The 23,143-nt window shown below is 45.8% G+C and overlaps 1 protein-coding gene across 11 annotated transcripts in view; it reads left to right on the top strand.

Moving 5' to 3' along the window:
- The first annotated feature begins 222 nt into the window (after window positions 1-222).
- LOC128082188 (lysosomal amino acid transporter 1 homolog) overlaps window positions 223-23,143 on the top strand; it is a 136,930-nt gene continuing 114,009 nt past the window's right edge. For 2 of the 11 annotated variants that reach the window (XR_008207581.1, XR_008207582.1), the window contains exons 1-11: window positions 223-354; window positions 557-631; window positions 1,384-1,649; window positions 2,452-2,579; window positions 3,404-3,748; window positions 4,951-5,080; window positions 5,828-5,918; window positions 7,199-7,323; window positions 8,176-8,271; window positions 9,208-9,393; window positions 14,009-14,674. Coding sequence is in view for 8 of the 11 variants with exons in the window: in XM_052686117.1 (XP_052542077.1) it covers window positions 3,567-3,748; window positions 4,951-5,080; window positions 5,828-5,918; window positions 7,199-7,323; window positions 8,176-8,271; window positions 9,208-9,393; window positions 14,009-14,110 (912 nt within the window). In the remaining 3 variants the exon portion in view is untranslated. Of the gene's footprint in view, window positions 355-556; window positions 632-1,383; window positions 1,650-2,451; window positions 2,580-3,403; window positions 5,081-5,827; window positions 5,919-7,198; window positions 7,324-8,175; window positions 8,272-9,207; window positions 9,394-14,008; window positions 15,204-15,502; window positions 15,699-23,143 lie in introns of those variants that run through there. The other 9 variants (XR_008207580.1, XM_052686123.1, XM_052686117.1 and 6 more) reach the window with 9 other exon arrangements.

Raw genomic sequence — 23,143 nt, 5'->3', positions numbered from 1 at the left:
GGCTCAGCCCAGCGCACCGCGCCGCTGTACAAATAGGAGCACAGCCCAAACAACCCCCCGGCTCTCGAGCGACCGCTCCGAGAGGGACGCGCTCAGCGGGCAGGGCGCCTGGCCGGGACTCGGGGGTGGCGGAGGTCTTTCCCAGCTTGAACCGCGCAGCGCCGCCCCGTGCCGCCTGCAGAGGGCGCTCCGCTCCCACCGCTGCGGCGCTGAGGGCGGGGCGTGCGGGCGGCTCCGTAAGGGCGCGGGGTGGTGGAGTGCGGTGCGGGGATTTTCATCCCTTTTTCCCCGCAGGGTTCGGGTCGGCGGAGCAGCAGCAGCAGCAGCAGCAGCAGCAGCAGCAGCTCAGGGCAGGTCGGTGTGTGCCGCGCTCGCGTGCTTGCTTCCCTCTTCGGTGCCGAGCGGGAGCCGCCATGGCCGGGCAGCCCCTCCGCGCAGCTCCGCTCCCCCCGGCGTCCCTCTCCGCGGACGGAGCTGCGCTGGGAGGTGGCCGTCTGCCGGGCTCCTCTTTGGAACGGCTCTTCTTGATATCTGCTTCTCGTTTTCTTTTCTTCAGTGAGTGAGAAGCGTTCTCGGGATCCGCGCTGGGTGCGGTCCGGCCGTCCTCAGCCCTCGGGAGGAGGCGTTCGAGGTGGGAAAGCAGCTGGCAGCCGGGAGGAGCGGGAGGGTTTCGGGCTGGGAGTGCTCCCAGGAGCTCGGAAATACCCCCTGGGCTCAGTGTTGGTTCTAATTCTTATCCCCCAGGAATAATGAGACAGCCAGGCCATGCTGGATGGGGCTGTGAGTAACCTGGGGCAGGGGGAGGCGTCTCAGCTTGCAGCAGCGGGTTGGAGCTGCGCGATCCTGAAGGTTCCAACCCAACCCGTTCTATGAGTAGCACACAACTGAACGAGCATCCCTCCGAGTTCCAGGCTGTCCCAGAGTCTGCAGCACTGCTCACAGTGTGATGTCCTGAGGGTGATGAGGCTCTGGAACAGGTTGCCCAAGGAGGCTGTGGATGCCCCATCCCTGCAGGCATTCAAGGCCAGGCTGGATGTGGCTCTGGGCAGCCTGGTCTGGTGATTGGTAACCTGCACACAGCAGGGGGTTGGAGCTGGATGAGCACTGTGCTCCTTTGCAACCCAGGCCATTCTGTGATCCTATGATCCTGCAGCAGTTGGCTGTGCCATGGCCCCAGGGATGGCTGGACCTCTTGGTGCTGTGGGGCTGGGCTTAATGAGGGGGATTTCACTTCTCAGTCGTTATGTATTAGGGTGAAGTTACAGGCAGGGGATTGTTAAGGCCCAGAAATATTATAGAAACATAAGTCACCCTTTTATGTTGTTTTCCTTTCTCATCAACTGAAAGGAGAGAAACATTGTACCAATCTCATTCTGTTTGCAGGCGGAAAGCATTTCATGCGACAGAAGAGAGGTGGTCGGTCTTGTTTAAATGTTGAGGAAGAACTGAAGTGAAGGAGGATCCATTCGCATTGGTTCTGCTCAAACACCGTGCTACTTTGGCACTGTGAGCATAGATATGCAGTGTGTCAGTTCCAAATGATGTGGGTCTCTTGGTCTGGCACACCTAGTCCAGATGTAAACTAACTGGAGCTGCCAACAATACTGACCACATTGCCTTTCCCTTCCAGCAGTGGAAAAGGACTTCAGGTTTGTGTCAGACACACTGAGGTTTACAGCATCCAGTTGTTCTGAGCTGGGGTTGGATTCTTTGTTTGGGTGATAGGGCTCTTTTTGGGACACTGAAGTTTTAAGAACAGCCAGAAATAAAGCAGTTAGTGTTAATAAGGCCAAAAAGGGAGATACAAGGAGTGGCCCATCTGGGAAGCAGTGGTGGCCTGGCTGAGTCCCAGCTCCCACTGCTTCTGAAAGCATTCTGTTTCCTATCCTAGCTGTAGAGTTTTGGAGCAGAGAGCAGCAGGAGTTCAGATGACTGAGCCCAAATTGCCACATTACACTTCTTAGCCCACAGTCCATGTTCCTTGAGTTTTTGTATGCACTAATCAGACTAGAATGAAGATACTCAGGTGTAGTTTTAAATACCATGTTCAACCTTGGTTTTCTTTCTTTTTTGTTTTTGGTCTCCTATGTTTTGGATATATTGAAATGGACACTTGGGATGAAGTTGAAGTGCAGTGGTATCTAATAAAACGTGTGGTTTGTGTCTCAGTGCTTACAGTTGGTTGACAGTTCATGGCTTAAGGCCTGTTCAGCAGTGTGCGTGCTCTGATGCTTCTGCCTTCCTAGTGGATGCTGACACCCTGTTCAGCTGCAGAGTGCCAGAATGGGAAGCTTACCTGCAATGCTGCTCACAGATAATTGTTAACTTTAAAAATTATTTGCAAAGATGACTGCAAAGCCCAGTGACTTCACCAGCACGAGCTGAGTATCTCATACAGGTGAATTCTCAGCGTATGAAAATGTGTTTGTTTTTATTGTCTGTGTGGTTTAGGTCCCATGATGATAGTTCCCTTGAGAGGCAGCCAGCTTCTGCAGAAAACTTGTTCCAGCACTGAGCGCTGCAGATACCTGAAGTCTGAAAAGAGAAGGAAAAAAGCCAATTTCTCACTGTCTAGCCAAGTGAGTCCTTTCATTTTCTTGTTGTTTGGGGACTTCTTGGGGGTGTGTTTGGGCTGGGATTACCTTTATTGACTTTGTGAATGTTTACATAGTAAATACTTTCCCAATTTCCTCAGCTGTCTGGCAGGGTACTGGATCCCTGACTGGTCTGATGGGCTACTTAGATGCAGGCAGGCGTAAGAGCTTGTCTGCAATCTGAGCATTAAGGGATTTCCTTTTCATAACATTAGCTGGAAGTGAATTACCTGGAACTCAACACCACGTTTGTGTTTTGTAAGTGTGAATCATAGAATCACAGAATCCTAGAATGGCCTGGGTTGCAAAGGAGCTCAGTGCTCATCAGTTCCAACCCCCTGCTGTGTGCAGGGTCACCAACCAGCAGCCCAGGCTGCCCAGAGCCACATCCAGCCTGGCCTTGAATGCCTGCCGGGATGGGGCATCCACAGCCTCCTTGGGCAAGGGGAGGGTGGAGTGTTCATTAAAGAGAGCATCCTTACTTCACTGGAATAATGCTAAGCATAAAAATCAGAGTTTTGATATAAGTACAAATCTTGTTTTTTGTTTACTTTACCCTGTAGCAGTTTTCTGAGCCCTGAGCATCACTGGCAATCTCTGCCTAACGTGAGCTCAGATTAAAGTGGTGCAGCGGTATAAATCCAGAGCGTTGCAAATAGTTGTCAGGCATTAATGAATGTGATGGACCACAAAGCATCTCTTCTTTCTTGGAAGTCCGACATCTTTTCTGTAAGCAATAAATAAGAGCAAGCATCTTATGTTTAACATCATATTCACACTGGCTGTATTTGTTTCGTTGAATTTGGCAGGTTTGTTTATGAGATTGGGAATAACTGTGATCTCAAGCATCCGTCTGCATGCAGAGGGTTTTCACAGCAGATATTCAGCTTTGGTAAACGGATTTGCGGATTTGCATGGGGTAAAAATGGAGGCAGAAATAAACTTCTGAAACTGAGCCTCAGTCCAGAAGGGATGGCTTCCCAGCTGCATGCATATGCTTTCAATATCTCTGCAGTAGAGAATAGGAGTCTGTGTATAAATGGCACACCGTGGATTTGGCATCTTCTGGAAGAATGTGTGGAGAATGCATGGGAGTACTGCAGCGTTGTCATAGGACTGACTTCCATTGTCTGCTTTCTGTTTGCTGCACTACCGTAAGTTTCAAGTCTTTGGCAGCCCTTAGATTGAAACATGAGTAATCTTGCCTGAAGCCTTTTTCACAAGCTGCCTTTTTTTAAGTTTATCTTGGATATGTTTCTCTGCATAATACAGATATATTATGCCAGAGAAGCATGTTGTTCATGTTTAGAACAATATTTGGTGGTTGACAAATGAGCTTGATGTACTGTTCTGTTGTACTGGCTTGACACTAATCTCTGCCACTTAGAGAAAATGAGAATAAATCACCTCTTCTCCCTTATCTTCTCCACCCTGAGATGTGTGCACACAGCATGCTTGCTGCAGAGACTGGCTCACTGTGTATGTAAACCACATGCCATGTCACCAGTGCTGTTGAGCTGGGTCCTGCCAGTGAAATTCAGACTAAGACCAAGTCAGGAACACGAGTTACTGCTTTGGTAGTGCAAAACCAATTGCTGTTGGGAGAACTGGCACTGGGTTTGGATTTCCAATGTGAAGGTAGGAGATGGCAAAAGGAAAGTAGAAATGCTGCTTGGAGGTGAAAGTGCCCAAAACAAAATAGGATTGTCCTCATAACAGGAATATAGTTTACTGAACTAATGAAAGGCTGATGGAAATCAAAATCAGAACACGCTCAGTAAGCTGTAGAGCTTTTGAAATATGAGTTGAAAGGAGGCTTTACATTCAGAGTGTCACGTTAGCCACTATGTGATTCATCAAGACGTGTCTGATGGACTGAAATTTGGGATTGCTTCATAGTTCCCATTGTGAATTTGAAGAACAGTTCTTCAATTTCGAGGCTTAAGTGTTGTTGTCAGCTCTCACAGAAGCTTTGTTCGTTCTTAGCCCTTCTGTTAAAAGCATTTCCTGTTTCAGGATTTCAAAGGCTGGTATTTCCAGCTGATGAGTGCGAAGCGATGAAGGCATAGTTTTGGTGTCCAGACTGATATTTCACTGCAGAAGACACACACATAGCACACACAGAAGTTCACACAAGCAGTAATGAAGTTGTGATCTCAGCCTCTAGCATTGGAGTAAGACACGGTCAGCACTGGTGACACTGAGTTCTCCTTCTGAGTGTCAGTGGATGTTGCTCTGATGGGTCTCTTGGAGTTCTGTTGTTATTCTTTCCTTACTCAGACTTTGAAAATTGTATGTTACAACTTGTCAGGCATTTTTGGCTAACAGTGTGTCCCAATTCTGGAATTTGTGCCAGTCAAATTCACGTTGCCTGTCGGGATGGAAAGGTGGACCAAGCGCTGTCTTTGGGCTTTCTGCTGTGTTGGATGGCTGGAGATGTCACAAATCTGATAGGCTGCTATTTAACAAATCAACTGCCAATTCAGGTAATCAGTAGATATTTCTACTTTCTGATATATTCTTTTCAGAATGTCTCTTTGAACTCTAGGATGCTGTGATAATACACAGTCCAGTAGGCACCACGGCAGAAAATAGTTTTACATTCTGCTCACTGATCTACTATCCATAAAAAAAAATGGTCAGAATTTCTCAGATGTTTACTTTGATACCATTATGTGTGGCAGGAACCATTCCGTTTCTGCAGTCAGCGTTACGAGATACTTACTGGGATGAAGTGGGGATCTCCCAGTTAAATTTTTCTTTCAAAGTAAGTTTGCAGAGCAAACAGAGCTGGATGCAAGTTGTGCTGTTCAGCTTCTGATAGATTAAGCTACCGTGCTGCAACTACTCTTAAAATTTCCTTTTGTGTATTTGATTTTAGGAGAAGTGTTTAATAACAGAAACACCAGCTCAAAGAAGCTGTTAATCCCTTACAAATCCAAAATTACGGTATCTTCAGTGAAGGGAGGGCTTCTCTGGAGGAAGCAGTAGTTGTCAGTTATTTGTGTCTGAAGCTTTCTTATCTGCTGCTCTTATTTTCAGCTCTTCCATTTTCTTACACTTTACGCTGCATCAATCTGCTGCTGTCAGACTTGTTCCTCTGAATGCTTTTCCTCCTTCTTTTGGCACTGGCTTTCTATTTGTTGTGCACGTTATTATTAAGAAACACAACTTGGTTCTGATGGTATTTTGTGCTATGTGTACTGAACAAGCAAATGTGTCTTCTCTTTCAGACTATCACTGCCATCTCCTATGTTAACATGGATATCATTTTGATTTCACAATTTGCCTATTGCAAGCTCAAGAATTGGAAGACGATGAAAGGTGAGGCTTTTTAACAGTGAAAACATTTTCCTTAACGCAGGTTCTTCACCTTCCTGTTTTCTGCAGAGTTTAAATAAAGCCTATCTAAAAATGGGGTACCCAGATTCCAGCTGGAGTTGTTAGGGCTATTTCTTCCAGTTCTTTCAGTCTTATGTGAAAATTCTTTTCTCCTGCCTTTCTCCCCTCCTCTTAACCACTCAATATCTGTCAATACTTTCTATGTAGTACAGCCAGTTTATATAGGCAGGAAATGAAGCCAGAACCTGGTTCCATATTATGATTTGCTCCATGGTTTTACTGTCTACTTACAGAGACCTAAATATACAGAGAAGTTGAAATTAAGTGTTGTTTTTTGTGTGGTTCAGTTAGTTTCTTCCGTGCTGATTAAAACAGGACTTCATTTGCTTACATCATCAGATAACTTGACATCTTCATGCGCTCTGTTTCAATGCATACAATTTAAAGGCATTCAAGAGGAACAAAATTACTCGAGTTGCTTTGTAATCACTGGCAGTAGTTGTAATATTCAGTCTAACAAACAGACTATTGAAATAGAAGGCAGAAAGCACTGTGCACATTGCATGCAATCAAAAACAGTAGATCATCAGTCTTTAAAAAGCAAAGGAAGCCCGTGGTGTAGCGGGAGTAACAAAAAGCTGAAGGAAAGCACACGCCTGCGCAGCACACTAAGTAAGATAAATGCAATTCTTTCAATATGGTATTGATAATAAACCTGAGGATAGGGCAGTGCTGAAGATGCCTCCTTCCTACTGCCTGCTCTTGCAAACAAACATGGGATTTTGTGCATTATAACTGCCCCTGCCTGCTTCAGCTCAACTCTGCATAGCTGGAGAGGGAAGAATAGTATTTGTGAATAAAGCAGTACAAGAGAGCTCTCAATACCCAGTTTTAGAGCTCTGACCATGGACAAGTTGGTCCGTTTTGTGAGTTGGTCACAATCCAAGCACAGGCTGTGAAACCACTGTAGTAATTCCTGTCCCTGTGATACAGGTTGCAGGTCTATGGGGCAGGCTTCTGATGCCATACAGCCGTTTGTTCCACTGGTGACAGTCACCATAGGAGCAGTGCCTGTTAAAGGAATGCTCCTGCAGTGGTTCAGTAGACACAGTGTGTGGTGATCAGGGCTGGGGACAGAGCCCAAGGAGGTGGAATCTTTAGGCTGAAGTGAGACGTTTACATGTTTGTATTGCGGATGAAAAATAACCTGAACAGCAGGTGTTATTTTCCAGCTCATTTGCTTGTCATTTTTATCATTCTAGGCAGCAGAAGGCTGAAGAATTTCTGTATAACCTGGATCTTGATGTGCATAACCCTGTGTGTTGTTTTACCCTGCCAGCTGTTTATCAGAAAGCAAGACCAGAGTTCAGCGATGGAAAGAAGTATTGTAAGTGCTTACCTGCTTCCATTCCAAGAAACGAAGCTGACAAATTCAGTCTTGAAAACATTGTGTGCTCTGAGTTTTCAAGAAATTTGGGTGATGTTTTTAACGATGCTTCAGAAGCCATAAATGTGGCACCGTGTGGATCTCTAAGTCCGTACCCTACATTCCAAAATAAATAAGCTGCAAAATAGCTTTTTATAGCAGCTCCCTGTATTTCGGGTTCATTCTGTCCCTTGGGTTATTAGGATGTGCTGCTTTGTGAAATGACACGTCCACGTGCTGTCTTTCTGGCTGTGTTGGGTACTGCAGACATCCATGGAGAGACTGTGTAGTGAAAAGTGCAATCAATAACAAGTGGGGAATTACAATTGTACCTGCTGCTGCTGCTGTCACTTTACCAGCAAAGTTCACAGGCTGTTCTAGCAATTTGATGGCCTTCGTGTTAATGCCGGTAAAATAATTGTAATCCAGCAACATTGCCCAGCAGGGAAGCAGCTTATTTTCAAAATACAGCTAAAATGAGAAAACTAACAATTTAGTGGCCCTAGCTACGGGTTTTTAGTTTTGGCTTGAATTATTGTGCCCAGGCTTTTTTAGCAGAAGAACTGGATTGATACGAGTGTTATGTCCTGAAGCCTGGTGCCCATTTTGATCTCGGTCTCAGCCGTGACGCAGCACTGTGCATTGTTGTGAGATAAAGATGAAACACTTCCTCGTCCTTTTTGGTCATTTGAAGAGCAGCCCTGAGCTGCTTTGAAAGTTCTGTCCAAAAAAACAGCCGGCGGGCTCTCAGTTTAAGTCTCTTGAAATGCTTGAGAACATTCTTGCCAAAATATATGTCCCTTTATTTTTCAGAACTCTCTCGATATGATTGAAATGTCAGGCTTCGTTTGTGGCTATATATCCTGTGTGTTTTACTTGGGAAGTAGATTTCCTCAGCTGTATAAAAACGTAAGTCTGTTTTTGGCTGAGCATACTTGTATATTTTACCAAATGCTCTGCGTTGCTTGAGATTTGGCCTCAAAGTGTGAAAGCCTCCCTGGCTTTTGTGACAGTCTAAAACGTTAAAGAAGTGTTTTCTTTTCCCTTTCAAAAGAGGATGGTGAGAATTTTAGGAAAATGATGGTCTTTAATCAGTAGAAGGGTATTGATTGGGCAGGATGGAGGAAGGTTTGCAGTTGGATTTAGGAGATATATAAGCAGAAATGTGCTTTGTGTGATTGTTCTCATGAGCAACTGATGCCTCCCTTATTTTTTTTTCCCCAAACAATTCTACTTTAAGAAACCAACTGCAGGATCAAAAACTAAAATCACAGGAAAAGTAGTTTAAAGCTTTAGCCCTTCTTTTTTCCCTTCAAAGATATCATTACTGACTTTTTTTAACATGCCCATATTAAAAAAAAAATAAAAATGAGAGGCTATAGAAGAAAAAATCCTGCAGGTTTTACATCATCAAATGTATATGCATCTTTTAGTTGGTTATAAGAAGATTTGGTTCATTTCCAAGCTTATTCCTGTTCCCCTTTCCTTACCTTTTCCATTCCAGCTGGAATACAACAACCTTTTCAAAGGGCTCTACTGTGCACACTGATAGAGAAACAGATTGCCTAAGAACTAAATATCATTTGGAAGCAGATTATCCTTGCTGCTTTGCACCTACATAAAAACTACATTAAGCAGAGCTGCTTCTAAGAGCTGTAACAATTTCAGTTGCTTTCAGTGGTATGTGCTGAAAATACTGAGCTGTGAGGGTTCAGGAAAAGATGGAGAGGAGTGACTGAAAATAATCCTTCAGTGTGTGATAATAGAAAGTGCCAGAGTTATATAGAAATGTTTACTATGATGCATCTTAAAACATGTTTTCTGTATAAACCTCCTTGTCTTTAGTTTCAGAGAAAGTCAACAGAAGGCACCTCTTACCTGCTGTTTGCATTGGCCATGCTGGGAAACTGCACGTATGGCCTCAGCCTTGTCCTAAAGATGCCTGCTGCTGGATCTGTCCGGGCCCTCTACTTTTTACACCATCTTCCATGGCTCCTCGGGAGCTTTGGAGTTTTGTTCCTGGATGTTTTTGTATCCTTTTCCTGTTAGAGCTCGAGTTTGTCAGGTTGGATTTGTCTGTGTTTACTGATGATATTAAGTTCATATGAAAGGTATACAAGAAAGCTGCATTGCAGAGGGTAAGTTCTGTCTTTCAGCATCTTTGCTCTTAGCTCTGTTAACTCCAGGTATGAAGTGGGATAGAATGAAGAGTAATTTCAAGGCCATGCAGTGCTACAGGACGCTGTGTTAATCTGTTCCATGTTCAAAGGAGGTTCTTCACCAGATTGACTTGGAGCAGTTCAAGAAGTTAGGATTCCCAAGCGCTGAGGTTGTTTTTCCTGATTAAAGTAATTTCATAAGCCACTCCAATTAGCCTAATGATGGACAGCTGACCCTTTGGGTGGACTCTGAAGTCATACTGTCATTCAGAACAGCCATCTGTGCTTCTTGCATCTACAGCCACGATGGTTTAAGTGGGCAGTTCAAACAGTAAAAACGTTTGCATTGTGGGAACACAATGCTTGTGTGACTAAATGGTGGTTAGCAGCCTGTTTTGAGATTTTTTTTTTTAGTTTTCTCTGTAGAGACAATACAGGCAATAGGGATTCAGGGCTGCTCCTTAGCCCAGGTGGCTGCTCTGAGTGCTCAGACCTTTTGCTCCATACATGAGGTACTTACTTTTACTCCCTCCCTATCCCAAGATGGAAGCACAAAACTGCCTGTGTTTATTTACAAAATAATAATAATAATAATAATAATAATAATAGAATTGGATCTGGACAACCCTTACAGTACATTATGTGCATGTTTGGAGATGCTTTTCTGTGATGTACTCTGAAAAGAAACTTTTATGTGGGCCACAAACCTCCCCCATCTCTGAGCCCAGCCTGCAACTGCAGTGCCAGTGTGCACATGACATTCATTTCTCAGTTCTGTCTTGATTGGAGGCTGAATCCAATCTTGCTAATAGCCTTCCAGTTCAGATTGTATTGAAAGCAGATGCTTCCAAATCAGGTTGAGGAGCTTATAGAAATCTGGTCGTGGATGTAGTGTTAGTTCAAGATGTATGAAGTGTTTGTAATCAAGAGAAAACAAGAGCAGACCTCCAGCTTTGAGAACCCCCTGAGGTATGGAAGTAAATGCTTTTTAAAGAAGAGAGCTTCGTTACTGTCTCTTGCCAAAGAAGAAAATCAAAATTCCAACAGAATGCTGTGTCGTGTTGGACCAGAAAAGAAAGACCAGGGATGCTTGGCTTTTGGGAAGCAGAGGGATTAAGTGAAAAGGTTGTAATTTCTACAAGAGAGGTGTTTCATAATTGACTATTTGTGTAGCAGTCTCTGTTTTGAGAAGTAGTTCCTGACACTGTCCAATTCTAGTGGGGTTTATTCTCACAATGTGCAGAGTTTCATTAGGTGGAGAGCAAGGCCTCATTTCTCAAGGTCCAGGGAAGGATTAAGGGTTCACTTACTCTGTGTCTGCTGCAGTGTTCTTTCTTCTGCTTCCATCTGACATGGCCAGGGTTGACTATTTTTAGGAAGAAATGGACTCCTGATGGCAGCAGGAGCAGTGTTGGTTAGCACAGGATTACACTGGGTTGTGTCAGCTTGCTTAACAGGATAACGTGGTCATCCTTTTTCCTCGGTATCCCAACTTAGATTTGTTGAGTTGCACAATAAGCCAGTTATTTTCAGTGAATAATGCAAATGTCCAATTGTTTGTAAAGTATGAATTGTCCTCTTTTTTTTTTTTTTTATTTTTATAATTTTAAAAGGAGTTTCGTAACATGAGGAATTTGAATTATAAATCGGACGTGATTTCCTGTTCCAGTGATTGTCTCCTTCCAACTGCTGCTTTGTACTGGAAGTTGATTGGAGTTTCTCAAGAGGCCACGAAGCCCAGGGTGTAAATGTGTGCTTATTAATGGGTGCTTTGTCTGTAAGAGACACTGGGTGCATGGGTGCCTGTCTTAGGGTCTGTGCTGGACCTTATCAGAGCTCTTTAGGTGCGTGAGTGCTTAATGATCTGGTTGTATGTAAGGACGACATATCCTAAAATCACAGAATGGCCTGGTTTGAAAAGGACCACAATGATCATCAAGTTCCAACCCCCTGCTATGTGCAGGGTCACCAACCACCAGACCAGGCTGCCCTTTGGCACTCAGTGCTGCCTGCTGCTGAAAGCAGTGGACTGAATGTAGTGCAAGTTTTTGGAAAACTTGGTCCTTTTCTGTATCTTCTTTCACCCTACATCCTTCTTCCTTTTACCAACAGAACCAAACAACTCCGCTTTGTACTTAGATTCAGGTGAAGCCCTTTGCCACGTTTTTTGCGTTTGTTTATTTGTTTGACAGCATCCTATTGTCAGAGAACCCTGTTCAAATCCTCTATACCTGCTTCTTTTCATTAAGTGTAGCCAGGTTGTTACTAAATAGCCCAAGTATATTCAGCCAGAGCCAGGCTGCTGTATACAAACTGTTATCTTGCTCCTTTTGTGAATTGCAGGGCAGCCACTTGGAATCCATTATATGCTCCTACAAAACATCACACTTTGTAATTTAATTACACAGTGCATAGAATGTAAGTCCGACCTCAGCAAGACTTTCCCAGCCAAACGTACTCCTCTGCACCCGTGTGTTTTGTCTCAATGCTGTTAGGTTATTTGAGTTGTCATTCAGTTGTCTTTAGGTTTTGTGCAGCAGATTTGACCCCGTAGCCCAGTGGCCATCGCCCCCATCACTCTGAGGAGTCTGTTTGGTTGTCTCCTCCACTTGGTGCTGTCTGCATGCTTAGCCCGTATGGTTTCCCCCAGGAAGTCAAAGACTGGAGCAGTGAATGTTTTTCCATATTAAGCTGTCTTACAAATCCAGCATTTATTTTAAAAACTTGAGCAGATGAGTGCATATGCTAAAAAAGAAAAGCCTGATTCTGGAAATACTCTTTTGTGAATTCCACATGGTTGGTTTGTAACTTATCTTCCTTAAAAGCTCTGTTGCCAGCTTGGTGGCTAACAGTGATAGTGTTTCAGTCCAGACTTGTCCCAGACTACCATCTGTTTTCAGCAATTTGATCCCCTGTTCACCACATCCTTTCTTACCCGTGCAGCTACTAAGACTTGGGGAGATGCTGTGTATTGTGAGTATAATAAGGCATACTTGCAAAAAGAAAGAAAGAAGAAAAGGAAAAGAAAGAAGCAGGAAGTGTAAGCAGCAGCTATATATGTTATAAAGCTAATTTGCTAAGCTTAAGAAGATGATTCCCCAAATAATAACTTCAGAAAGACTTAAAAAGAGTGCTGATCTGCTGTCTATGAAGGAAATCCTGTCTAATCTTTAGCTGGGGGGCCAGAGAGGTGGGATGCAGGAAAGCTTTGGAAAAAGTAGGACGATTAGTAGGGCTTTGCCTGTGATGTAGACAACTTCCCCTCTTTCCAGGCCTCTCTGAAGACAATTTCCCTTTAAAAAACAAAACAAAACACCAACACTTATGGAAAGACATAGCTGGGTAGCTTTGTGTTCTATCTTTATCTCACAAATGGTGTCTCTATTAGAAAACAAGGGGTTTTGTGTCAACGTTGGTGCTTGACTATCTGGCAAAAGGAGTGAGACCTGTCGTCCTTTCCAGGTGCACATACCCATTTATCTAAAGGTTGGGTTGCTGAAAGCCAGCAGTGTTGTTTCAGAGCTGGAGCTATCAAGAAAAAGACCAAGTACATGCTTGTTAATTCTTTGTAGATTAGTAGCGTTTCCAGTGGTCTGTTTTACAATAGAAATAAACACGTCTAATTGCACAATTCTGTGTTGAAAACAGCATTAAATATTGAGTCCTAGAGTTGTCAGGCTGTCAGTGCCTGTAAATCCCAAATGAGGTGGAACTTTGTGGGAAATGAGACTCATAGAATCATCATAGAATCAGAATGACCTGGGTTGCAAAGGAGCACAGCGCTCATCCAGTTCTAAGCCCCTGCTGTGTGCAGGTCACCAACCAGCAGCCCAGGCTGCCCAGAGCCACATCCAGCCTGGCCTTGAATGCCTGCAGGGATGGGGCATCCACAGCCTCCTTGGGCACGGCGAGCATCTTGTTTTCTGATCAGGTCCTGCTGATCTGCTGCTAAGAAGGTCTTACCAGCTTCCCCTCCTTCCCATCATCCAGAAGTGGGGTTCCCTGCCCACCTTGCTGTAGGAGCACAGGGCAATGGGGGACATTGCTCCTCTTCCACTTCTAATTAATCTCATACTTAGAACCCATGAAAGCAAGAGATACTAAAGAATGTCTTCGCTTGTATGTGAGCCACAGAACCAAGGGGATCTGGAATTTTTATTTATTTTTTTTCCCCTGTATCTTCCTGTTTTTAGTATTGATAAAATGACTGAACTTTTTTGCCATACAGCATTGAAAATGAGAATTAAGAAAGATATGGAGAAGTTTGTCTGCTAATGTAGAACCTTCCACAGTTAGGATTAGACAAATGAGTAATACTCCACACTATGTGAATAAGTTCTAAGCTTTCCTCTGCAGATTCTGGTACGCTGAGTCTGTGCCAGCACTAAATGGAGGGCTGCTCTTCTGCACAGCTTATTTCGTCTTTGATTGGAAACAAGTGCTGCCTCTGTATCCTGGTTAATTACTTCCTTACCCCAAAATAACAGGTGACTGTGCAGTTCCTTCTGTATGGTCAGCACAAGGAGAGATCACATGCCTTGGTGGCACTGGAAGTGGAGCCACTGCTTGTGGGTGAGGAGGATGCATAGTGCTGTGCTCAGCCCTGCTCACGCCTGGGGACTTGGATGGGTCAGACTGCAGGAGCTTTGCAACCACACTTATTTTTGGTATTCATTTGTTTGTCATTAATTTGTCACTGCTTGTTTAACGTTTTCATCTTCACATCATTTGCAAATATTTATTCTGTTGCTTCAGAACTGTATTAAGTCTTTGTTTTCCTGAATGCTTGCCTTTCTCACTGTGATGGGAATCACAGCAGTGGGTGCTTTGGGAGTATTTATTTGACACGATGATGCCATGCATATGACAAGGTGACAATTTTTAGATGAAAACCTACATCTTGATAGCAGTAATACGGCTGTTTTAAAACTAGCCCCGAGCCTTGAACTCAGCGTGGAGTTCTGTACTGCTCAGTCTGGCCATGTTGCATGGAAGAAAATTGCCCTTTAATTAAGAACCATCAGTGCAGAGGATCCATTGCTGATGTAAAAGCAGAATTGTGGTGTGAGTTCTTGAGATCATAGAATCATAGCATGGCCTGGGTTGCAAAGGAGCACAGTGCTCATCCAGTTCCAACCCCCTGCTGTGTGCAGGTCACCAACCAGCAGCCCAGGCTGCCAGAGCCACATCCAGCCTGGCCTTGAATGCCTGCAGGGATGGGGCATCCACAGTCTCCTTGGGCAACCTGTGCCAGTGCCTCACCACCCTCTGCATGAAAAACTTCTTCCTAATATCCAACCTAAACTTCCCCTGTTTCTGTTTAAAGCCATTCCCCCTTGTTTTATCACTGTCCAACTGATAGTAGGGTCCCCATGTACACTGCAGAGCATCACTATGCATTTTGTTGTTTTAATTAAAACTTTATATACCAATGCCTTTGCCTTCTGTGGAACATAATTACTGCTTGTTGTCATACGCTGCAGATAATGGTTTTCTAGGACTTGCATTTCATTGCAAGCTGCTGGGTAGGGTAAGTACTACACAGGGAAAAAACAATACCACAACATAAGGAGACTGTACCTTGTCATTGCTTATTGAGCACGAGGGATTTTGTCAGTGCTCTGTTGTGTTTAATGAAATTCTTAATAAGATCCAAGAGAATAAATTCAAGTTAATATTTCATTGAATGTGTATGTGATGATTCATGCTTCAGAAAGTAAGTTTATGACCAAAAAGGCTGTTTCTTCAAAGTCAATATGAGTTGGCATGCCGTTGGGCTCATCATGAAACTCATTCCCTTTGCAGAACGAGATGGGGCCTGGCTGTGTTTGGAGGGGTGAGGTAACATCAGCCCTGCTGTGGGGTATGGAAATGCAAACTGATTTGTAACTTCTGTTCCAGGAGTGATCATAGAACCATAGAATGGCCTGGGTTGAGAAGGACCACGATGCTCATCAGTTCCAACCCCCTGCTGTGTGCAGGTCACCAACCAGCAGCCCAGGCTGCCCAGAGCCACATCCAGCCTGGCCTTGAATGCCTGCAGGGATGGGGCATCCACAGCCTCCTTGGGCAACCTGTGCCAGTGCCTCACCAACCTCTGGCTGAAAAACTTCCTCCTAATATCCAACCTAAACCTCCCCTGTCTCAGATTAAAACCATTCCCCCTTGTTTTATCACTATCCATGGTGCATGTGAGTGGCTGCAATCGGGGGCTTCAGAAGCAGCCTTGTGAATGCCATGTAGAGCTGCAACGCTTTGCTGCTCTGCACAGCGTGGCCTCACTGAGGCTGTGTGAGATCCAGCCCTGTGACACTGCTTACTTTATTGCTGTGTGTGCTGTGAGGGAATGTATTTTTGCTGCTTTCTTAAGCAAGCAGAGGGTATTAGAAGTTAACCTTTTCAGTACATAAATTAAAATGCAATTTGTCTCACTTGCAGATTTATATGCTGTGCGCATGAGATTATCAAACTCCTGCCTGGCTGCTGATTGAAACCATGACTTGTTACTTTCTAATGCAGTTAGAATTTGGTCTTAGATTATTTTTTCAAAGATTATTTCCCCTTCTGTTGCTCCATGTAATCCTATTTTGGGTTGCCTTTTTATCCCTATTTCATCCTGCTGTTCATTGAAACAGCCAAATACGGGATATACGAAGTTAATAAGATTTAAGAATTCTGATGGAAAACAATTTAACTTTCTAAATGCACAGCAGTAGTTGTTGATTTATGGCAGTTCGTATGTATAATATTTCACATATAGATTAAGTGAGTATCTGGGGGGGAAAAATTATTTCCTACCAACAAACTTGCTGTTGGGTGTTTTTGGGAGGGTGGGGGCAGTGTCATCCCTGCTGCTGGATGTGGGGACGTGAACTCAGTTCCGTGCAGCATAAGTTAGATATGCAATAACCACTCGTGTCATCACCCAGCAGGTACATCCCACTGTCACTGCTGCTTCCTGTTGCCTCTGAAGATGTAAGGTTTCTTTGTCATCACTTTGCTCAGCCCTTTTTTCCAGATCCAGCCTCCCCATGTCGGAAGGGGAGGTGAGAGCTGTGCCAGCACAAAGCAGAGACCAAAAGGCAGCTCCTCACCACCTCTGTTAGGCAGGACAGTACTGCACTTCCACCAGCTATTTGTTGAAAAGCAAAGTGTCTTGATCTTCTTGCTTTATACTACTAATTCTTTCCCCCGTGCTGCATGTAATCCAGGATTAATGGCATTGTTGCCTAATATTATTTTTGTAGCTATCATGGAAATCTCATTAACTAAAAGAAACATCAAACGTGTCTTCAGGGTTTCATTTTTAAGCAGAGCCATCCAATAGCTTACTTAATAGAGTTCTGCAGTCTGCAGGAGGTTCTTCAAGTGCAGAGTTACTTGTAGCCATTACAGGATGGGTTTCACTTGTTTCAGTAACAAGAAATGAACTTGATTTGCCCCTCTATCCTGTGAAGGAAGGGGTAAGTCTGCACTTTTTCTAAATTCACATTTGTATTCTGGCTGACAGATAAATGTATTATTAGTCTCAGGGAAATGAGTTTTGTTCTCCTAATGGAAAGCATATAGGTGCCATTGGCTGCTCTGTGGTCACGTTACTTCCCTACTAACTGGCCTTCAAGCTCTGTAGCACATTGAGGAAGCAACAAAAAATGGTCCCTCAGGGTTTCCAGTACAATGCCTCAGCAGCATCAATGTTTTCCCTGGTTTTTCAATGGCAGGAAGCTGGGAAGTTAGTGTTTTGTACATGGAAGATCCCAGTTCTGTGGTTAAGGAGTTTGGGGCTCCTGATTCTGGTTGCCCACGGGCAGCACAGTGTATCCATGCTCTGCTGCTGTGCTTTTTAAAGAAACTTTAATGGTGGCAGGGGCATCTCGTGGATATTAATTGCTGTAGTACCTCAGTGTCCATCTGTGCCATTGCTTGCTAAATGGAGCTGGAAATACACGGTGTGCAGGCAGGGCATTGATTCATATCATGACAAGGGAGGCTGCCATACCGTGCTCCGAATGGATTTAAATGATAGCTGCAGAGGAATTAAGACCAGTTTAATCCGACTGAATAATGCTCCTAATGATGAACCATTAAAATCTAGTTGACTTTCAGATCCTAGCAATTGTATCAGACAAGGTGATTATACTAAACATCAGTAATGATAATCATTAGAATAGATTAAAGTATTGACTGAGCCATAGGAAGCGCTGCCTGGCGCCGGCACTGGGGCTCTTTGCTTTTACAGCAGCATCCTCCCATCCCAGCAGCATTATGCAATTTTGTCGGGTTTGCTGATGGACCTCAGGTCTGCTGCTCCTGCCTGGAGCCCCAGCAGCTCTTTGCCCAAAGCACATCTTCCAGGTCCAAAACACATCCAGATGCATCCACCATGGATGCCCAGTGGATTGGCTATAGCACCGGAGCCTGAGGTCAAAGCATTCCCCTTGTCCAGGGGAGATAAACAGACAAAAAGGGATAATGCAGGCTTGCTGGAGGAGAAACTTGAGCCTTCCATCTGGTTTCTGTGGGGCAAATGGCCACAGCCATGCTGCACTGCTGCTGGGACCGGGCTGCCCTGCCCTGCAGTGCTGCTGCACTCTGAGCTCTGCTCCACATTGATTCCTGCCCTGGCTCACACTGCTGTACAAGCCTGTAAATATAGTGAGAAGATAGGCATTTTATGATGTCTGACTTTCCTACCATATTTTTTCGTTAAGTAAGCTGTAATGGAAATATTGGGCTTTCATTTCTTGCTTGCTTCTTTTCCAACAATTGTCAGTAAATCAAAGTTGCAAAAAGCCATCTCCTCCTCTGCAATGTCAGGCTAACGGCAGCCTAGTGGTCACTTACTTTTGGAAATGATATCGCCCTATTTCGAGGCACTCAGCAGACTTTAGTGCTGATGTATTGACCCTTGCAGCTTTCAGACGAAGGAAATATTCGAGGACAGCATTTCCAGCAGAGAAATGCCCATATTTCAAAATGAGGACTGCAAGTTGTAGTTAAGCCAATTGGCTGAGATACAAATGTGCCAAGCTTAGAAATAAAGCGAGTATTTCTTCCCCTGTTTTTCCATCATCTCCGTGTGCCTCTTCCCATGGTTTCCTGGAGCACCAACCCCACAGCTTCTCACCTCCTGACCCTTTTGCTGCCCACCCCGGGCAGTGGGGCCGGGTGTGCTTCACATTGCACAGGAGATACGGAGTGACAAAGGCTGGTGAAGACCTCTCAGATCCCCAAGTCCCACCCTAACGCATCCCACACTGCCCTTGTGATCCATGCTGCTGATTTAATTAATTTCTTTTTTCTTTTACCATTCCTGCTGGCCCTAGGCAAACGTATTGAGTCGGTGGTGTCTGAGCACACCTACGAGCATCCATTTGGAGACGAGTGCTGGGATGCAGCTCCCCCCTCAGCACGCTCCTTGGGCTATGAGCATGCAAACACTCAAGCAAGGAACATTTCAGAACTTTTTCTGCAGTTCCCTGCCGATTTTTTGCGGCAGGACGGCCCCGGAGTGCTGCGGCCCCGTGGCCGGGAGATGCGGTGCCCGCATCCAGCTCAGCATCGCGCAGCACCGCGGGGCAGCAGGGGGCTGCGGTGCTCCCGGGGGGCCGCTGCCGGCAGCGGGTTGTCTCGGGATGCCGCCGAGCCCCGCTCCCAGCCCTCGGACCCGCCCGCCAGGTGGGGCCGTTGCCGTTCCGGCGATGCTCGGGGATGGACGCGCTGTGCGTGGCCCGGAGGTGCGGGTCGGACACGCGGGGATGTCGGGTTGGAACCGGGCCCGGGGCAACGGGGTGCTGCGATGCGCTGAGAGGGAAGCTGTTCCGTCGCCGACCTCACGGCTCCTTCAGTCCGTGCTGCAGCTGAAACAAACAGCAGTTCCTCACCCACCCCGCTTCCCTGCTTGGCCCTCGGTGTGCCGCGGCCGGGTGCCCTCTTCCCCACCAAGGTCCTTTGGTGGCTGTGCTCGGGACGATGGAGCTCGGGGCTTCAGGACCGCCTCTGCGCCTGCGAATGGTAACGTTGTGATTGATCACTGCATGAGACATAAGTCATTTTTGCATTGAAAGTAATATTATGTTCTCCAATCAGGTCACATTTGTTATGCACCCTGCGCAGGTGCAGATGCCTCGTGTGCTCTCCTGGTGGATCTTTTCCCTCGTGCTTCTTCTGGTGGAAGAGGATGGCAATATGCAAGGCAATGCAGTGTGCAAGGGGATGGCAGTGTGCAAGGCACCTTCTTCTGCCCATTTGTGCCTCTGAAATTGCAGGAGTTTGTGCAAAGCACAGCCTGGGAGCAGCACTGCTGGCTGGCACAGGACAGAGCCATGATGTGTCCTGGTAGTACTGTGTCTGCAAAATGTAAGGTGCTTGGATGCTGTGCTACAAAACACCCTGGGAAGGGCTGGTGGCCTTGACCCTGCCTGTTTTTGTTTGTGTAACACTCCCAAACTGGTTTCCTAGTGCTGCTGTGGGAGCATTGCAGCAGGCAGAGCATGGACTGTCGGCTGCTCCAGTTTCTGCTGTCCTGCACAGGTTCAGCACAGCACTAACCTCCAGTGGGACCATTTTCATCTGCTTGCATCCCTGCCCAGAAGCTCCAAAGCTGTTTCCATGCAACAGAGCAGTTTGCAGTGAGCCAACGTTGCATTCTGGTGGTGCCCAGTGCCCAAAGTGCAGCTTAAAGCCCTTGCAAAAGGGCTTGTACTGCTAATCGTGCTGCATTCAGCCTTTATCACTGGTGTACATCTGCTACGTAATGCACACAGTGTCTGGGTCAGCTGAGAGCTGGGATGAGTTAGAGGGGCTTGGGAGGGGGTCTGCATTGCGCCAGGGCCATTGGTGCCAGCTCCAATTGCTGCACACTCACAGCATTTAGCTTACAACAGATTATAATATGCATTCCAGATGTATGATGAGAAGCTGTACAGCATATCTTAGCTCCTAATCTTCCCCGTGCCAATGTGTATCACTGCAATCTTCCTACCTACATCAGACAAATTACTTCAGTCGTTGCTTCGAAGCCCAATGCAGCCAACACATGCAACGCAATCCTTGCAGCCGCTGCCACAGCATGGAGATGCCCCCAGCACAGCTCAGAGAATGGGTTTCACTTAAAACCCTTTTTATTCCGTATTTCATTCTTTTAGTTAAAAATGAGTATATGAGGAGGGCATATTAAATGCTGATCTTCTTGCTCAACTATTTGCTAATGTAATTTTTCGGTACCGCATCACGGGGAAGATCTGAATTCTTCTATTTTTGTGTAAAAGTGCTGTCACAAATCCAAGCAAGTTTTCAGTGTGATGAGGCACTTAAAGAAGAGTTTTTCTTTGTTGTTGTTGTTATTATTGATGTCTCCTGAAAAAGGATATCCTTAAGATATAGGGACAGCTATAGCTGCTGGTTCTCTGAATTGCTATGAAGGCTCACACTGCAAAGAGAGCCTTGACAATGATGGATAACCTCCACAACTTCTCAATAGTGGATTTTGTTTATCCTGCCTCTTCTTTGTGTTTGTGGCTGGTTTTTCACTTGGGGCTACTCTCAGCCTTTAAACACCAGCTCTGCAGCTCTCGCATCGCCTCCCTCCTAAGACAGAGAAGGTTTAGGCTGGATATTAGGAGGAAGTTTTTCAGCCAGAGGGTGGTGAGGCACTGGCACAGGTTGCCCAAGGAGGCTGTGGATGCCCCATCCCTGCAGGCATTCAAGGCCAGGCTGGATGTGGCTCTGGGCAGCCTGGGCTGCTGGTTGGCGACCTGCACACAGCAGGGGGTTGGAACTGGGTGAGCACTGTGCTCCTTTTCAACCGAGGCCACTCCATGATTCTATGATTCCCTCCTCCCATTGCTGTAAACAGACAGTGGGCACAGCTGCACACCCCACAGGAAGCCCTTGAGCCCCACATCGACAGCAATTGGTTTGGGTGAAAGTTGTGATTCCTGAATGACTTTGTGTGTGTGTCACAGAGCAAGGGATGCTGTGAGTGGCCAAACCTTCAGAGCCTTTGCTCTTGGCCATGCGCAGATCAGGAGCAGAGCCCAGGCTGCCACAGGGCTTCCCACCATCTCTGTGACTTTTTCCCCTCCTTCTCTTGGAGTTCTTTGGTTTTGGTTGAAAGGTTTTAATAAAATCACTGCTCTAATATGAGAAGTCTTTTCCTGACAGCTTAGCAGTACTCATAAACTCCCTCATTTCTGGTTCAGTAGTTTTCATTAAGATGATCTGGTGAAAGCTGGGAAGTAAATGTGTCCGTGAGCGCTCAGTGTGAGGGTGGAAGGGAGTTGTGTTGCACTGAAAATCTTGGGCAGGAGACAAGCGGGTGCTTTGGCTGCATTGTTTGGGCAATAAAACATTTATGGGCATGGGACGTGGCTCATGAAACTGCAAGACCTTCCTTGCTTGGAAAGAGTTGGCTAGGGGATGACTTTAAAAAGGCAAGGAGAAAAGGATATGGGAAGAGGAGCGATGGGTACACAGTGAAGGTGCTGGGGTAGAAACGTCATCCTTGGGTTGTCCTTGGGGTTACCAAAGCCAATGCTGAGCCAAACCCCATAGCGAGCCCCAGGCACAGAGCTCTGGGGTTTGCAGGGACCCATGCAGGCTGGGTTCTGCAGTGTGAGCCCACCTCTAATTAATAGCAGCATTTGCTTAAAGAGATCAATGCCTGTCCTTGACCTCAATGCGCAATTTGAGCTATTACTGTATCACTAGATATGAAATGAACTATAATACATCTGAGAGGCAAACCGCTTATATCGAACCTGGTAATACAGATGAGAATCTTTTATTATATCAAATGAAAGCCGTGTGGTTATATTTAAATACTCCGACTGCTCAAGGCTGCAGGGAGAGACTTTTCCGCAGCTAATTCACCAAGGAGCAGCTGGAGGCTAACCTGTGTCCCCAGCGCGCATTAGCTCTCCCAAGAAGAGAAATTGTTTGGGGGGAGAAGCTCTGCTAGCCGTGATTAAAATAGTCCTCCTAATGCATGCTGAAAATAGTGCTTACAGTAAGTGTGCAGGGCTATAAATTGGCGGGGATAAAACAAGGGTGAGGTTGGAGGCACGGTGACTGTGGGATTTCTGCCTGCTGGGCGTATGGCTAGGAAGGGATGGAGGATGTGGGGCAGGGAGTGGGGGGCAGCCCTGGGGCTGAGATGGTGGTGGGAGGGGATATCACCTGTGTTGGGCATTAGGAGCCAAGGGCATGTCCTCAGCAGCATGCTTCTAATTAGCGGCGAGTTTGAAAGTCCGCTCCGTCACATGGGTAAACAAGCTCTCGGAGTAATAGAGGGGTTGTCAATGCTGCTTTTATGTTCAAAAAAAGCCTGTATTGTACTGTAGGTCAATGAAAAGCTGCGAGAGGTGAGGGCCGTTCAATACTCATGGCCTAAGGTCTGCAGAAATTTCCATAATATAAAAATGGATTCTGCAGGGACGGGAATGCTAAAACGTGGCATTACTGCTCCGGGCGGTCGCTGCGCTGTTGCTCCATGCACCACAAACATCTCCAAACACATGACTTTCCTGTAATACTTTGTTTGACACCACCAAGGCAGAACTGGGGTGAGGAAGGAAGAGGTACTGAGCAGGCTGAGGGCTGGCAGTAAGCAGAGATGACAC

Source organism: Tympanuchus pallidicinctus, unplaced genomic scaffold (assembly GCF_026119805.1).
Source record: "Tympanuchus pallidicinctus isolate F22 unplaced genomic scaffold, pur_lepc_1.0 scaffold22, whole genome shotgun sequence".
NCBI classification, from domain to species: domain Eukaryota; kingdom Metazoa; phylum Chordata; class Aves; order Galliformes; family Phasianidae; genus Tympanuchus; species Tympanuchus pallidicinctus.
Note: the sequence above shows the minus strand (reverse complement) of the source record. Positions and strands in the feature narration are given on the sequence as shown.